At 36.4% G+C, this 16,937-nt stretch overlaps 1 protein-coding gene across 8 annotated transcripts in view; it reads left to right on the top strand.

Annotated features, from left to right (window-relative positions):
• IBTK (inhibitor of Bruton tyrosine kinase) overlaps positions 1-16,557 on the top strand; it is a 99,883-nt gene extending 83,326 nt beyond the window's left edge. For 4 of the 8 annotated variants that reach the window (XM_042253170.1, XM_004011124.5, XM_042253169.1 and 1 more), the window contains 4 exons: positions 4,004-4,153; positions 13,982-14,053; positions 14,446-14,578; positions 15,295-16,557. In XM_042253170.1, the coding sequence (XP_042109104.1) occupies positions 4,004-4,153; positions 13,982-14,053; positions 14,446-14,578; positions 15,295-15,426 (487 nt within the window). In that variant the 3' untranslated portion in view covers positions 15,427-16,557. Of the gene's footprint in view, positions 1-4,003; positions 4,154-13,981; positions 14,059-14,445; positions 14,579-15,294 lie in introns of those variants that run through there. The other 4 variants (XM_060419378.1, XM_060419376.1, XM_042253168.1 and 1 more) reach the window with 2 other exon arrangements.
• The last annotated feature ends 380 nt before the right edge of the window (positions 16,558-16,937 follow it).

The following is a 16,937-nucleotide window of genomic DNA, read 5'->3' as shown; positions in this document are numbered from 1 at the left end:
AATGTAACTTTATTTGTAATATGTTCACATGATTGATTTCTTTAGCATGTATTGAGTTATTAGTGAGTTTTTTTACTTAGATAAACCTTATGTGAGGCAGTTGTATTTAATTATTGAGCAGGTAGAAATTTGATAGGTTTCAGCTGATTTTATTATGAATAGATGCTTATTAGCTCATAATAACAAAACTAAGTGTGAATCATCATTTTCCTTCCATCTTTGGCACTTTATAAGGAGTATTATTTTGATTCTTATTGAAGCCAGTGTTAGACTAGATGGCGAAGCATGAATTTTGTGATCATTAAGAACTGGGGTTGGATCCCAGTTCTGCTTATCTCTGGTGATCTGAGGGTCATTCAAATGCCTCAGCTTTGGTTGTGCTCTTTTAAATTTAGGATGTGATGAAAATATGTAAAGGAGCATTGTTGTAAAGATTACATAAAGTGATGCATATAAAAGTGTTTTGGTGGTTAGGCCAGAATCAGATATATATTAGATATCAGATATGTATCAGTTATTCAGATAAGAATGTTTCATGCAAAGATGAGCATAATAAAGGACAGATATGGTATGGGCCTAAGAGAAGCAGAAGATACAAGAAGAGGTGGCAAGAAGACACAGAGGAACTATAGAAAAAAGATCTTCATGACCCAGATAACCACGATGGTGTGATCACTCACCTAGAGCCAGACATCCTGGAATGCGAAGTCAAGTGGGCCTTAGGAAGCATCACTATGAACAAAGCTAGTGGAGGTGATGGAATTCCAGTTCAGCTATTTCAAATCCTAAAAGATGATGCTGTGAAAGTGTTGCACTCAATATGCCAGGAAATTTGGAAAATTCAGCCGTGGCTACAGTACTGGAAGAGTTCAGTTTTCATTCCAATCCCAAAGAAAGGCAATGCCAAAGAATGTTCAAACTACCACATATTTGCAGTCATTTCACATGCTAGCAAAGTAATGCTCAAAATTCTCCAAGCCAGGCTTCAAAAGTACGTGAACCATGAACTTCCAGATGTTCAAGATGGATTTAGAAAAGGCAGAGGAACCAGAGATCAAATTGCCAACATCCGTTGGATCATCAAAAAAGCAAGAGAGTTCCAGAAAAACATCTACTTCTGCTTTATTGACTATGCCAAAGCATTTGTATAGATCACAACAAACTGTGGAAAATTCTGAAAGAGATGGGAATACCAGACCACCTGACGTGCCTCCTGAGAAATCTGTACGCAGGTCAAGAAGCAACATTTAGAACCAGACATGGAACAACAGACTGGTTCCAAATTGGGAAAGGAGTATGTCAAGGCTGTATATTGTCACCCTGCTTATTTAACTTATATGCAGAGTACATCATGCGAAATGCCAGGCTGGATGAAGCACAAGCTGGAATCAAGATTGCTGAGAGAAATATCAATAACCTCAGATACGCAGATGACACCACCCTTATGGCAGAAAGTGAAGAGGAATGGAAGAGCCTCTTGAAAGTGAAAGAGGAGAGTGAAAAAGCTGGCTTAAAACTCAACATTCAGAAAACTAAATCATGGCATCTGGTCCCATCCCTTCATGGGGAAACAATGGAAACAGAGACTTGATTTTCTTGGGCTCCAAAATCACTGCAGGTGGTCACTGCAGCCATGAAATTAAAAGATGCTTGCTCCTTGGAAGAAAAGCTATGACCAACCTAGACAACATATTAAAAAGCAGAGACATTACTTTACCGACTCAGATCTGTCTAGTCAGAGCTATGGTTTTTCCAGTGGTCATGTATGGATGTGAGAGTTGGAGTTCATAAAGAAAGCTGAGTGCTGAAGAATTGATGCTTTTGAAGTGTGGTGTTGGAGAAGACTCTTGAGTCCCTTGGACAGCAAGGAGATCCAGCCAGTCCATCCTAAAGGAAATCAGTCTTGAATAGTCATTGGAAAGACTGATGTTGAAGCTGAAACTCCAGTACTTTGGCCACCTGATGTGAAGAACTGACTCATTTGAAAATACCCTGATGCTGGGAAGGACTGAAGGCAGGAGGAGAAGGGAACGACAGAGGATGAGATGGTTGGATGATATCACTGACTCAATAAACATGAGTTTGAGTAAGCTCCGGGAGTTGGTGATGGACAGGGAAGCCTGGGGTGCTACAGTCCATGGGGTTGCAAAGAGTCGGACATGACTGAGCGACTGAACTGAGTCCCTGAATTCGGATAAGATAATAGGATTTTAGAAGGCTTTGCTAATCTTTTATGGAGAACCCCAAATAGTTTATGAATTTAATCTGGTGTGGATTTTATGGTTTCTTCAAAGTATGACTTTAGTTTTGGGAGCAATTAACTGGTTAGCATTTGTATTCACTTTGTTTTCTGAGGAAATAAAACATGAAATTAATATCTGACTAGGAAATTTTTTATATTGTTATTTATAATATTGACTTATTAAGGATTCTGAAAATGATGCTTAGGATGAATAGTGAAAAAGTTACATTTCTGGATTTTTTTCTAAGTCAGGCTTTAGGAAGGAAAGATATTATGCCTGTTAATTGACTATATTTCTTCATATCAGAATTTGTGTTCTCATTGTCTTTTTTCTTTAAGCAAACTTTGTTAAATGCCATGAAAATGTGGATAGTAACAGACTTACATAGCATTTCTTTGTATCAGGTACTGTTAAATATTTTACCATAAGTTAACATTCAATCCACATAGCAACCTTTATAAGGAAGGAGATGGTATTAGTATCTCCATGTCTTTGACTAAGGTTACAAACATTTTTTGTTTTGATGTAGATGTTTCCTTAGTTTAGCTTTTGTGATTAAGTGTCTCTTTGTATGTGGGTAAGGTACAGGGCAAGGTTTTTGTTTATTTCCTCATGCAGATATCTAGTTGTTCCAACAGAACTTACTGAAAAGATTGCCCTTGCTCTATTTTATCACTTGGCAGTTTTGGTAGAACTCAGTTGACCATGTATGTGTGGGTCTAATTCTGGACTCTACTCAGTTCCATATGACTTACATGCATGTGTTTATGCCCATATAGACTGACTTGTTGGTGATAACTTTTTATAAATATTAAAATCAGATAGTGCAGTTTCTCTGATTTTGTTTTTTTTTTTTTTCAGAATTATTTTTTCTATTTTTAATTTCAACCACATTTATATAAATCTTAGATTTGGCTTGTCCAAAAAAAAGTTATTTGTCAGATGTATGTTTTACAGATATTTTTTATTTTCTTAATGATATCTTCTAATAAGCAGAAGTTTTTGATTTGGTTAACTCTAATTTATCATTCCTTCATTTGATGGTCATTGCTGGTTATGTCCAAAGAAACCTTTGCTTGCCACCAAGTCATGAAGATAATCTGTTTTCTTTTGGGATATTTAGCTTTTACGTTAAGTCTGTAATTCAATTTTCTTCCAGGACACTTAGCTTTTACATTAGGTCTGTAATTCATCTTGAAATAATTTGAGGGGTATGGTGTGAAATAAAGGTCTTTTTATTTTCTACTATAAAAAACACTTTTCCCACTTGTTTGCTTTAGCAGTTCCATTATTGAAAGTAAAGTAACTATCACATGAGGGTCTGTTACTGAGTTCTCTAATCTATTCCATTGATCTGTTAATAATTATGTCAATACCACACTGTCTTGATTACAGTAACTTGTTTTATCTTTTTCCAGTTTTGTATTTCTTTTTTAAGATAGAGTTGGCTAATCTAGGTTTTTGTATTCTCATATAAATTTTAGAATCAATTTGTTAGTTTCTACAATAAAAAGCTGGTGGGATTAATTCAGTTTTTTAGATACAGGTTTATACAGATATTCTATTTTATTTTTTGTTATCTTTGAGTAAGGTATGTCCATTTCTTATAAATTGTCAAATTTATTTGCATAGTTATATTTATTGTCCTTTGAAATTGTTATCTTGTATTATCTATTGCTTTGTAACCAATTTGTCACTTCCAGCAACAGCCTTTTAAGAAAAATGAGTATTTTTCCATGAACTTTGTTGTCTTTCTACAGGGCATCCTCTCAACATTCAGTTTCATCCAAGTCATTCCGGGATTTCTCAGTAGAAGAAAAGAAATCTGTTATTGGCCAGAGCTCAGGAGATCATGTCAAAAAAGTTTGTTTTAAAGGGATTGAAAGTTCCCAGTCTCCAAAAGTTGTAAGGTAATAAATTTTCCTACCTTGAAATATTCTTATAGTGGTTCTATGTTCTGAAATAATCTTTAAAAATTTGAGGCAGCTTTTTATACATTCTTTTTACATTCAAAATTAACGTGTTTATTTTTAAGATATATTTTGACAGTTGGCTTACAGTAAACTATATATATTTAAAGTATACAATTTGCAGTTTGGCATATATATACCTTCGTGAAACCATTATCACCAGCTCTTCGGGTTGGTGACTATTAACCACCATTCTCAGAAGTTTCTCCATGCCCCTTTACAGTCCTTCCCCATCCTGTCTTCTTGCAGCTCTAACCTGATTCTGTCATTATGGACTAACTTTTATATTCTGTTGTTTTATTATATTAGTGGAATCATTCAGCACATGCTTTTTAAAAAATCTCTGTCACTTAGCATACATTTTGAGATGCATCCAAGGTTTTTTGAGCCTGTTTAGGTATTTCCATCTTTTTCTCTAGCTGTTTGTGATACTGGTTGTCAAAGTCCAATGTATTTTGAAAAGATGTTTCATATTATAAATGCCTACATGAAAACCTAAACATAGATTAAAAGTGGTATTTTTAAAAAGGTTCCCCACCATGATTAAATTCTCTTCTAATTATTGTTCAAAAGGGAACAAACATTCTTGGGGCATTAGATAGGTCAAAGTTGGAAGGAAAAACGATTTCAAGTAGGTTGACTAAATGGAGTTTTCTTTTTTCCCGTATTTCTGCTAATATGACATCTCCTATATATTATACTCCCTAGAATGTTTTAGACAAAATAAAAATGTAATTAAAAATATTAGTTGTGACCAGATTAATAATTTTGTTTGTCATAATGATTAAGCAGTTTTTCACTGTCAGATCCCCACCCCCTCTACTTTTTAAAAATCAAATCTTTCGTCCAATTATAACATATCAAACAGGTAATATACACTTCTCTGCTGGAGTGAAGAGAGGAGTCTAGAACCATACTACTTTACTGTCACCTTCCCTGTCCTGTGGGCAGCTCCTGAGGAGTGTCAGAGTCTTCTAACAGCACTGCGAAGTGCAGGTTTAGAGGAACTGTTTAAACATAGTTTCGTTGTTTTTGTAACTAGCTTTCTTGTTACAGATATGTATATTTATGACTGTAGTTTTTGAGTCTTTTACTTATAGTACAGAAAATCAGATTAGAAAGGATCTAAAGAAGTCGTGATCTGTCTCTGACTTTTCAAATATTTTTGGCAGTGTAATGTTATTTTAAAACAAAAATCTTAAATTGAACTCTAATGTGTAAAATAGATACACCTTTTTATATAATGTTTACCTATGATTAAGGGAGAATATTAAAGCTATTGTGATAGGCTCATAAATACAAATTGGGTGCGATGTAAGATGTCTTAATATTAACAAATATTAGCTGATGTATATTAGACATTATAGTAGATTAGTATGGTGAACAAAATTAACATAGTCCCTGCTCATACAGAAGAGAAGACCAACCTTACACAAAAGTGACAGCACATTATGAAGAGGAGGTTTATCAGCCTCGATACTGGATTTATTTCTCATGTTTTAATTGTATAGTATTTATTTTCACTGTTGTTCGGTTCCTAAAGCATGTCTGACTCTTTTTTTTTTTTTTATGGCTAACTGCTTTAATTTTTTTTAATATAAATTTATTTTAATTGGAGGTTAATTGCTTTACAGTATTGTATTGGTTTTGCCATACATCAACATGAATCCACCACAGGTATACATGTGTTCCCCATCCTGAACCCCCCCTCCCACCTCCCTCCCCGTACCATCCCTCTGGGTCATCCCAGTGCACCAGCCCCGAGCATCCTGTATCCAACCTGGACTGGCGATTCATTTCATATATGATATTATACATGTTTCAATGCCATTCTCCCAAATCATCCCACCCTCTCCCTTTCCCACAGAGTCCAAAAGACTGTTCTATACATCTGTGTCTCTTTTGCTGTCTCGCAACTCTTGTAACCCCATGGACTGTATGTAGTCTGCCAGGCTTCTCTGTCCATGGGATTCTCCAGGCAAGAATACTGGAATGGGTTGCCATGCTCTCCTCCAGAGGATCTTCCCGACCCAGGGATTGAGTCCACGTCTCTTGCATTGGCAGGCAGATTCTTCACCGCTGAGCCACCAGGGAAGCCCGTTTATTTCAGTCGGGATCTTCTAAATAAGCCATTATGGGCTTCCCTGGTGGCTCAGCGGAGACATAAGAGACGCAGGTTCGATTTATACCTGTACTTGTATCTTAACCCAGTTCCACTAATGAAGGCTTAAATTATTAACTGTCTCTCTTTTTCTAATGGATGTTCAGTGTTTTCCTTTTAAGTAGATTCTTCCCATTTGGTTTTGAATATGCACAGGTGTCTCACTTGTGGAGTGGCAGGGGGTGGGGGTCGGTGAGGGAAGTCAATCCCTCACTCAGCCTCCTCACTTTCTTCTAGAATTGTCCTGTTGTTCCCAATTCCCTGCTTCCTTCACAGCCAGATTTCTCAAAAGAGCTGTCATTGCCCACTTCTTTTTATTTTGGCTTCCAATCCCACAACTAAACTGAAACCATTCAGGCTAAATTCAGAAGTAGCCTCCGTATTGCCAGCACCGTGGGCTTCTTATATGACTCATCATCCTTGAAGCTCACGTATAGGTTGTCTTCTCATTTCGCTTATGTTCTGTGTTGTTTTGTGAGTTTCACTGCTCAGTTATCAGCTACACATGAAAGACTCACATTGCCTGTCCGCATCTGTCATCTGCGCTTCAGACTTAGGTCTCCATCTGCCTTCTCTGATGCTGCCATCCTATTTGAATGTTCAGAAATACCTTAAACTCTTATGTCACAAACCATAGCCTTCTCGTAAAAGCAAAAATACAGGCAAAACACAAACCCAGTCTATTCCTGGTTTCCTCAGCAAATGTCATTCGCAGGCTTTACATGGCCATCTTCCCAGCAGTATCCAGTCTGTCAGGACAATGCCAGTTCTGTCTCTTCACTGTTATACCCATTTGTGTATTAAACCATCTCCACTACTGCTACCCCCATTTAGACTACTTTAATCTTCTACCTGGGCCATCGGAGTAAGACTGCTAACAAGTCTTGCCATAGCCTTTTATCCTGCTCTATAGCATATTTGGCTAGTGTTTATGTATTTTTAAATGCAAATCTTACCTCGTAGGATAAAAGCTAGAACTCTTATATGGCCTTCAAGGCTTGATACAATCTAGCTCCTGTCAACCTCTTTAGCTTTTAACATGATCTCTGTATTTTAGCCTTGACCTTGTAGTTTCTCAAATGCCAGTTACTACTTCCCACTTAACTGCCTTTTGACTTGTTGACTTGCTTCTTCCAGTCTCTGTTCAGTCAAATTCTTTGAAGAAGCCTGACTTCTCTTACTGGGTCAGTTTCCTGTTACATGCCTTCATAGCTCTTCTCACTTATCACATTTACCACAGTTTGAGTAGTATCCCCTTGTCTGTGGTTTTCCTTTACATGGTTTTGGTTACTTGCTGTGAGCTGTAGTGTGAAAATATTAAATGGAAAATTTCAGAAATAAACAATATTTTTAGTTTTAAATTCTGCACTGTTCTGAGTAACGTGATGAAATCTCTCCCCATCCTGACCGTTTTACCTGATCCATTTTACCATTTTACCTAGGACATGAATTGTCCCTTTGTGCAGTGTACCCTGCCCGTTAGTCATTCAGTAGCCGTCTCAGTTATCAGATCAGTTGTTAGGGTTTCACGATGCTTATGTTCAAGTAATCTTTACTTAATAACAGCCCCAAAGCACAGGAGTAGTGATGTTGACAATGCAAATATGCCAAAGAGAAGCCATTTAAATGAAAGCTTCAAGTGGAAAAAAAAAAAAAAAAGTGGAAAGTTCTCAAGCTAATGAGAGGGGGAAAAAACTAATTGTATCTTTAGGGTGCTAAGATTATGTTATAAATGAATCTTCTACCCATGAAATTATGAAGAAGGAAAAATTTATGCTAGTTTTGCTATCATACTTTAGAACATAGAAGTAAAAGGCATTATGTTTCTATAAGATATTTTGAAAGAGCCAGAGACCACATTCACATAATTTTTATTACATTATATTGTTATATAGTTGGTTTTTTATTGTTGTGAGTTTCTTACTCTGCCTAATGCAGAAATTAAACTTCGCCATAGGTATGTATGTATGGGGAAAAACAATGGTGTGCATGAAGCTCAGTGCCACCCGCAGTTTCCGGCACCCACTAGGGCACTAGGGATGTATTCCTGTGGATAACATGGGAGCTGTTGTAAACTTACTGTTGGTGTGATTCTTTGTTAACTGTTTTTGAATTGTCGTTTAGTCACTAAGTCGTGTCCGATTCTTTTGTGACTCCATGGACTGTAGCCCACCAGGCTCCTGTGTCCATGGGATTTCCCAGGCAAGAATATTGGAGTGGGTTGCCATTTCCTCTTCCAGGGGATCTTCCTGAGCCAGGGATGGAACTGTGTCTCTTATGTTTCCTGTATTGGCAGGCGGATTCTTTATGAGCTACCAGGGAAGCCCAGTGTTTTCAAATACTAGTCTTTTTTAATGTCTGTGTTCACCTGTATGTTCAGTGAGAGCAACGAAGACTGACCTTTGCTTGTCACTGATTAGAATGTTTCCTACAGTGAGCATCTGGTGAATGAGGGGAAGAATAAATGAAACAAAACTATAGCTCTTATTTCAGGTAGTATTTGTTTTTAATGTAATGAGCTATATTGTTTGCCTTGGATGTATAAATGTCAAGGTGTGAATGTTAAGATTGTTTTGTAACATTTTTACATTTTAAGTATTGAATGTATTTTAAACATTTTCTAATTTTCTCTGTTTATCTTTTAAAATATTAAGGATGTGTGGTTTCATAGTTGATCGCTAGGGTGTGCTATAACATCAGGCTATTAATTGTGAAAAGTGGTGTGTGATGTTATAGTGCTTTAGACATTTTAGTTAGAGGAGTGTATGAGATAGTATCTTGCTATCCATAGCTTGGGTGTTTGGCAAGTGGAAGTTAATGTTTTAAATAGTATTTTGTCTTCTGGTCACTGAGAAAGAAAACAGCTTTGATTTCATTTTTAATTTCATCATAGAAAATATGTTACTATAAGAGAGCTGTATTTAAGGAAATAATAAAATATAACAAATAAAGTAGAATATTTATTAATTCACCAGATTATGGGACACTTGATATATGTATTTTGCTGGCATCTCTTGGGTGTATATATAAAAATATCATACACAGACCCAGCCTGAAATATGTTTGAAATCTGGCTGGTAAGTCTAAATATGCATACATGGAAGTTAACTGACAGAACAAAAATACAGTGTAATATAACAGTGTTAAAGAAGTCACACAGCAATATATGACTATATGCTGTATGAGTGGTTCAGAGAAGGGAAAATCACCATGGGCTAGAGCTGTCCAGAAAAACTTCGTTGAAGAGGAAAAGTTTGAACAGTAGTTCATAAACACTTTTCCTGTTCAATCTCAAATTGAACTTTTGATCTCAGTTAACTTTTGATCATTATATTTATGGCTATATATTTAAATGATTATTTATATTAATGTAACATAATGATCAAACGGCCATATATCTATGGGATTTTCAAAAGAAGAGAGGGGAAAGGGCAGTATAAACAGAGGAAACAGTGGGAATTAGCACAAGAAGAGAGGAGTACTTTAGGAACTCAGTGGCAGGGATGGAGGACTCATCTCAGGACATTCCACAAATGATACATTCTTGTCTTAATTGTAGAAAATGTGATCATCCCCCACCCCCAGGCTAGGGAGCTAATAAAAGAATGGCAAAGTTACTTACTGATGTGAAAAGAGAAGTTTATGCACTTTTTGTTTGTTTATTGTTACTTCCGTGTTCATTTTCATTTTAATGTGTTTTCTTCATTTTCCTTTCACTTAAATACCCCCTTATGTGCTTCTAGGCAGAAAATGTGATCTTGCATTTCTACTTAGTAAGGAAAACTACATGTGAGATAAAATCATTATATCAGCTCTAATTTTATATAAAATCTTTGTAATTGTGATAATACAAAGTTATTTTTAATAATTGTCAACCATGTGAGCAAAAAGTAAGTTTTTCTCTTGAAGTCTAAATTTGGCAAGATTAATGTTCTTCACTTTGAACAAAAATCTTTGAAAGATTTTAGCCAGCCCTTTTATGTTGCTTTTATTTCCAGAAGGCTAAATTTTATAAGATTATCTGTTGGGATGTCTGCTTCTATGCTACAAATACCTGAGGCTTAATAATGCGGTTATTTATTATTGGAAAGCTTTTACTCTTCTTTGTATTTGTTCAGTCATAGCTCTATTTAGCAATTTTACTTCATTCTAAGATGAAATTTTGATAAAGATGTTTGAGTAAATTTATAACTAATGACATTATCCATTGGAAAATCATTAATGAAAACAATTCTAACATCTTACAAAACAGATTTGAGTTGGGTATAATTCTTACAGCAGTCCACTGTGAACCTTTCTGAAATGAGAACAGTAATGCCTATCATATGGGTTTGTTACAAGGATTATATCAGGTAATTCACATGATAGTACTTTATAAATTATATAAGGTTAAGTAAGTTCTGATTGCTTGGCTTTAACAAGACCTATACAAGATACTTTAGTCCTTATATTCAGTTCTGTTCACAGAGAGAAAAGGTGATATTTGAACCAGTCCTTAGAGAATTAGAAGATCCTTTTAATGGACTGTGTTACAGTGTATGGAAAATACTCTGTATTTTGAGTGAAAAATCCTGGATTTGAGTTCTGTCTTTACCATTTACCCAGCTTGCTAATCAGGCAAATTATTAAATATTCTTTGAGTATTTTTAATAGTTTCCTAATCAATGTAATAGGAACAATAGGTGCTTTCTTCAGAGTATTAGAAAGATTAAGTGAGATAATGTATATGAAAATAGACTCAGTAAATTTGTTTGCCCACACACACATCAGGTTTAAACATTTTAATTCTTAGTGCATTTGTACTCTGACCTTCCTGTTTCATTTTAACTTTATTTCCCTCTTAATCTCTTAACCCAGTCAATCAGTTCATTGAAGAGAACAACCTATCTTTACTTAAGCCAACAGTCTTGAACTGTTCCCTGTATTTGTATAATCAAGCCCCGTTTCGGTGCCACTCTCCTCAGCTTTAACGTCATTTCCTTAGTGAAGCCAGTAGTGTATATACCCTTCTCCATATTATGTAATTTCTCCCGTGAATCCATAGTACTTGGTACATATTGATATAAATATCAATTATCTACTCTCACATTGCTTTATCATTACTTAAATACCTTTAAAAAAATGTTTTACCAGAGTGAAGAGAACTGGGTTATAACCTGATTTTCAGTACCATAGTACTGACATATACCCAATAAATGTGCATAAATGAATCAGAAAGTCAGTATTTTAGGCCCCATTTATTCTTGCTCTGTTTGGCTTCCTGTTGTAAAGCCCATCTAGACCTAAATGTGCTTATTGCTGAAAGAGGGCAATCGATTAATCTAAGTAATTTCTAGGTATCTTTCTAAGCATAAAATTCCACAACTAGGGCTCTCTCAGAGTTCCTTTGTTCATTTTTCTCCTTACAGGAATGTTTCTTACCTCCCTCATTCTATACTCTTTTTATTGTCTTCTCTGTGAGGCCTTCTCAGATGACCGAATCTATTTGGTTGTTTTAGTCTTTACAGTCAGTAGACCTTTAAGTTTGTTTTCTTAAATTCTTCTCTGTTATGTCATTTTATATCTTGGTTCCTCATCTAGTTTGTGAGTTCTTAGTGTGTTTTAAATTTCTGTTCTATCAGCCACATGTGAATCAGTGAAGTTAGAACACACCCTCTCACCATATACAAAAATACACAAAAATAAACTCAAAATGACTTAAAGACTTGAATATAAGATATTATGCCATAAAACTCCTAGAAGAGAACTTAGGCAAGACATTCTCTGACATAAACATACCAGTGTTTTCTTAGGTCAGTCTCCCAAAGCAGTAGAAATAAAAACAAAAATAAACCTCGTGCACAGCAAAGGAAACCATAAACAAAGTGAAAAGATCACCAATGAAATGGGAGAAAATATTTGCAAACTATGCAACTGACAAGGGCTTAATTTCCAAAATATGTAAATAACTCATAAAACTCAACAAGATAAAAATGGGCAAGACATACAGATGGCCAGTAGGCACACAGAAGGATGCTCAGTACTGCTGATCATTAGAGAACTACAAATAAAAACTATAATGAGGTGCCGCCTCATACCAGCCAGAATGGGCATCGTTAAAAGGCCTACACACAACAAATGCTGGAGAGGGTGTGGAATAAAGGAAATCCTCCTACACTTTTGGTGGGAGTGTAAGTTGGTGTGGCCACTGTATCGAGGTTCCTCAGTAAACTGAAAGTAGAATTACCACAGCAACCCCACTCCTGGGCGTATATCTGAACAAAACTGTAATTCAAAAAAATACATGCCGCCCCTATGCTCCTAGCAGCACTATTCACAATAGCCGAGACATGGAAGCAACCTAAATGTCCATCACAGGGGAAAGGGTAAAGAAGATGAGGTACATCGATGCAACCGAGTTCTACCCGGCCATAAAAAAGAAGGAAATAGTGCCATCTGCAGCAACATGGATGGACCCAGAGACTATCATAAAGTAGATCAGACAGAGGAGAAATACCGTATGGTGTCATTTATATGTGGAATCTAAACTGTGACACAAACAAACCTATCCACGAAACAGAAACGGACTCTCAGACATAGAGAACAAACTTGTGGTTCCCGAGGAGAAGAGGGGTGGGGGAAGGATGGTGTGGGAGGTTGGGGTTAGCAGGTGTAAGCTATTACGTATGAAATGGATAGCAAGGGCCTGCTGTATAGTACAGAAAACTATTCAGTGTCCTATGAAAAACCATAATGGAAAACAATGCTTTTAAAAAACGAAATGTATAGATACGTATAACTGAATCAGTTTGCTGAACAGCAGTAAGCAGTAATTAACATTGCATGTCATCTGTACTTGAATAAAACAAATTTCTGTCCTGTCTATAATCTCTGGGGTATCAAAGCATTTTCTGTATTTTTGTTGCTCACAGTATTTATACTATCTATTATAGTCACTCACAGACTGGCTGCTATCATGTTTTTATATGTTTTGAAGCTTCGTGCTAAGCTGTCACTTTTATTCACAAAATGTTATTAATGTAAGACATTCTTCATAGAGCTATTTCCTCATGTTTGGTTTTTATAATAAATTGGCTACATGAATGTCATTAGAAGCAGACCTGTTTTGGGGAGTGTAGTTGATTTAGTGTTGTGTTAGTCCAGGGATACAGCAAAGTGAAGCAGTTGCACATATAGCCACTCTTTTAGATTCTTTTCCCATATAGGTCATTACAAAGTATTGAGTAAAGCTCCTCGGGCTACACAGTAAGTCCTGCTTGGTTATCTGTCTTACATACAGCAGTGTAGATATCAGTCCCAGTCTCCCAGGTTGTCCCTCGCCCACCCATTTCCCCTGCTCACCATGAAGTTTGTTTTCTACATCTGCGACTCTGTTTCTGAAGAACAGACCTTGTAAGATCTTCCCCCATGGTATTTTATACACAGAATTTTATAATTATCTAGAGATTTTTGTTGTTTTATTTACAATTTCAAAGGTAAGTCTGACTTCATAGATTAATCTGTCTCCAGTCAGAGCCTTGCAGCCCCTCCCCTGTGTTTCTGTCAGTAAGGAGCTTTACTCGTGTTACCGAAAGTGTCGACCTCCAGTGTCGGCGTTTGTTTTGCAGGTGTTCTGCTCATGGTTCCCCGGGACGAGAAGGCAACCGCGTTTCAGATGTGCCGCTTCCGGACAGTCCCAAGTAAGGTGAAGCGATCAGCTTTGGGACCTCAAAGCTAGGCTTGGTTTGGCACTGGGAGAGCACACTAAGAACTGAGAACAGTATCAAATAGAAATGTATTATCTGAATACTCTGCTCTACAATCTGAGTCATCTTTCAGTTATATTGCTTTGCCCTATTCCACTTTTTGGTGCTTCCAAACCTTACAGCACTGATTCAAATAAAACATCAATTCTCCTTGTTTTCTTTGTCACCTTGTCATTCCGTTAAGTTTGAATGTAGAAGCTTCCAGGTCCCCTTATGTTACAGGTCACAAGGAGACAGTGCCATACTGGTAAAGACTATTTCAGGGGAGATTTTATGTGCAAAAATTTGGCAAGATGACTGAAAGCTCTTTATTCCTGTTCTCTCAGTCCCTGGCTGTCTTCTTCACTGACCGCTCCTTCTGTGGCAGCGCCAGTCACTTTTGCATCTATCGTAGAAGAGGAGTTACAGCAGGAAGCAGCTCTTATCAGAAGCCGAGAGAAACCCTTGGCTTTGATTCAAGTAAGTAACATACCTTTTGGGGTTTAATTCAGGGTAAGAACTAGATACTGTATTTCATTCTTAGGTCTTAAGAAAATTCTATTTGCTTTGCAGAGGTGCATTGTTTAGCACATTAAAATATAAATGCAATGTAAAAACTGAAGCATTCAGCAAGTATTAATTGAAGGTATTCAGGATAATACATTTAGAATTAAATTATGTAAAGCTAATATTTTTAGCACTGGTGATGCTTTGGACTGTTTTAGTTCTTGAAACTGACCAGTAGAGAACTGGCCTTACCTAGCTCTCCACCTGGCTTCTGTATCAGTCAGAGTTCGTAGGTTGTAAGCCACAGACACCCAGCCAGGCTAACTTAAGGAGAACAGAACTTATTTGAGAGACACTAAGATTCCATAGACTTAGCTGAAAACCAGAGAGCCAGGTTTAGGAAACTGGCAAGACTCATCGTTGTCCTAAAGAGCTCAAAGAGCTAGACAACCCGTACAATAACAGGAAGTATCTCACAGGATGAGAGATTGCAATGAATGGATTCCATCAGCTATCTTCAGTTTCTTTTTCCTTCTGCTCAAGATTAAAATCAAGGAAAGGTGGGTATCAGATTATTCTAGCTCAGGCCTCAGCCCTTCTCCTTGCAGGATACCTATTGCACTGTATTGCAGGCATAGAAAGTGGTAATTCAAAGAGTAAACCAAGTTTTCTTCTCTTCCTCCTTTCAGATTGAGGAGCGTGCAATACAGGATTTGTTGGTTTTCTATGAAGCATTTGGCAACCCTGATGAGTTTGTCATTGTTGAAAGGACACCACAGGGACCACTGGCAGTACCTATGTGGAATAAGCATGGATGCTAGTTCACCATGGAGTTGAGACAAGTTTCATAAATTGTGATTGTTATAAGTAAATGCTGTGGAAAAAGAGTTCATACAAATTTAGTAACTGATCATTCTGGATAGAATATGAAAGGATATAATTTCTTTACTGAATTTTAAGTATATAATGTTTGTATGATTAAAAAAGAAATTCTTCAGAATTGTGATTTTAGTAACTTTTATGTAAAAATGTGAGAGGAAAAACTTATTAGCTTAAGTAGAACTATTTCTTATGAATAGTCTTAAAAGGAAAAAATGAGTGATTGAAGTGTAAAATATAAGAGTGATGGATTAAAAGTAACTTTCATTTGGGATAAATAATTTAGAAGAGTTTTGCCAAATTTTTTTTTTTTAGTGTGACATTGATGGGCTTCAAGTAGGAGCATCAGCCATTACTTCTGATTTGTTAATGGTCAAAATTTTCTGTTTGCTATAGTAGTTTTATGTCTCCTTTCTTGTGTCTTTTTTTCATCAGGCTTTGGGTTCTAGCCTGATTTTTAAAGCTTGAGCTGTTTGAATGCCATATTATTTCAGTTTGAACACCACATTCTCCATTTTACATTAATCTGTGGAGTATTGTGGAAAGGAAATAAAACTATTCTGAGCAGCTTAGTCTAAGATAAAATTAGGAGTCATTGTGGGGATTGTTTTTTCATAGGGAGAGGAGACCTTATAAAAAGCCTAATTGTGAAAGAATCAGTTCCTAAAGGTGTTAAAATTTTCTAAAATAAATGCTTAATTATACATATAAGAATTGAATAGTGTGGAAGAAGTTTGGCTTATAGTTACCTTTGCAATGTTACATAATCAGATTTTCTGAGCCTGGATTATATGAACAGACAGAAACATTGTTTTCTTTACAGTGTGCTGTTTGGGTTGTTTTTGAGTGGTTAAAATTTTAAAACAACAAATGTTAAATCTGCTCTGGCGCCTAGACAAATTGCAAAGGTTAATGTTTCTGGGAAATAATAAGCCTTGGGGAACATACAGGCAAATCACTGCTGTAATTAGGTTGATGAAATATGGCTGAAATTAACAACACTTGAGCTTTTTAGCTCCGCCCAAAGCAACAAACTTGTAAGCAAATGTGCAATAAAAAATAATCTTGATCCATTTCACTGTTGACGTGTGTTTGATATCTTGTACTCTACTGACATCTATTATAGGAGGAATTACCAGTGATTCTTCCTAATCATGTATTGTAGCCACTACTCGAAAGGGCAGTTTTCCTGAAATGCAGCTGTGAAAAGTTTTATATTATATACGTTTGAGTAAATTGAGAAAAAACAACTTCTGTAATGTGTTATTGATGTTGCTGTAAAGAGATTTTCTGAAATAATTCTACCGCATTTGAACCTCTGATTCTTCCATGCATTGTGGCATCTTTAAAGATTCCATAAAGTGATGATTTTCCTGGCGTGCTTCATGCTGCCTGGGAAGCACCCTAAGAGCCTTTAGTGGATGGGATATGAAGGAGGGGCAGGGGCTGACCA

This window comes from Ovis aries, chromosome 8, assembly GCF_016772045.2.
Source record: "Ovis aries strain OAR_USU_Benz2616 breed Rambouillet chromosome 8, ARS-UI_Ramb_v3.0, whole genome shotgun sequence".
Lineage (NCBI taxonomy): Eukaryota > Metazoa > Chordata > Mammalia > Artiodactyla > Bovidae > Ovis > Ovis aries.
This window is presented reverse-complemented; position numbering and strand designations above follow the sequence as displayed.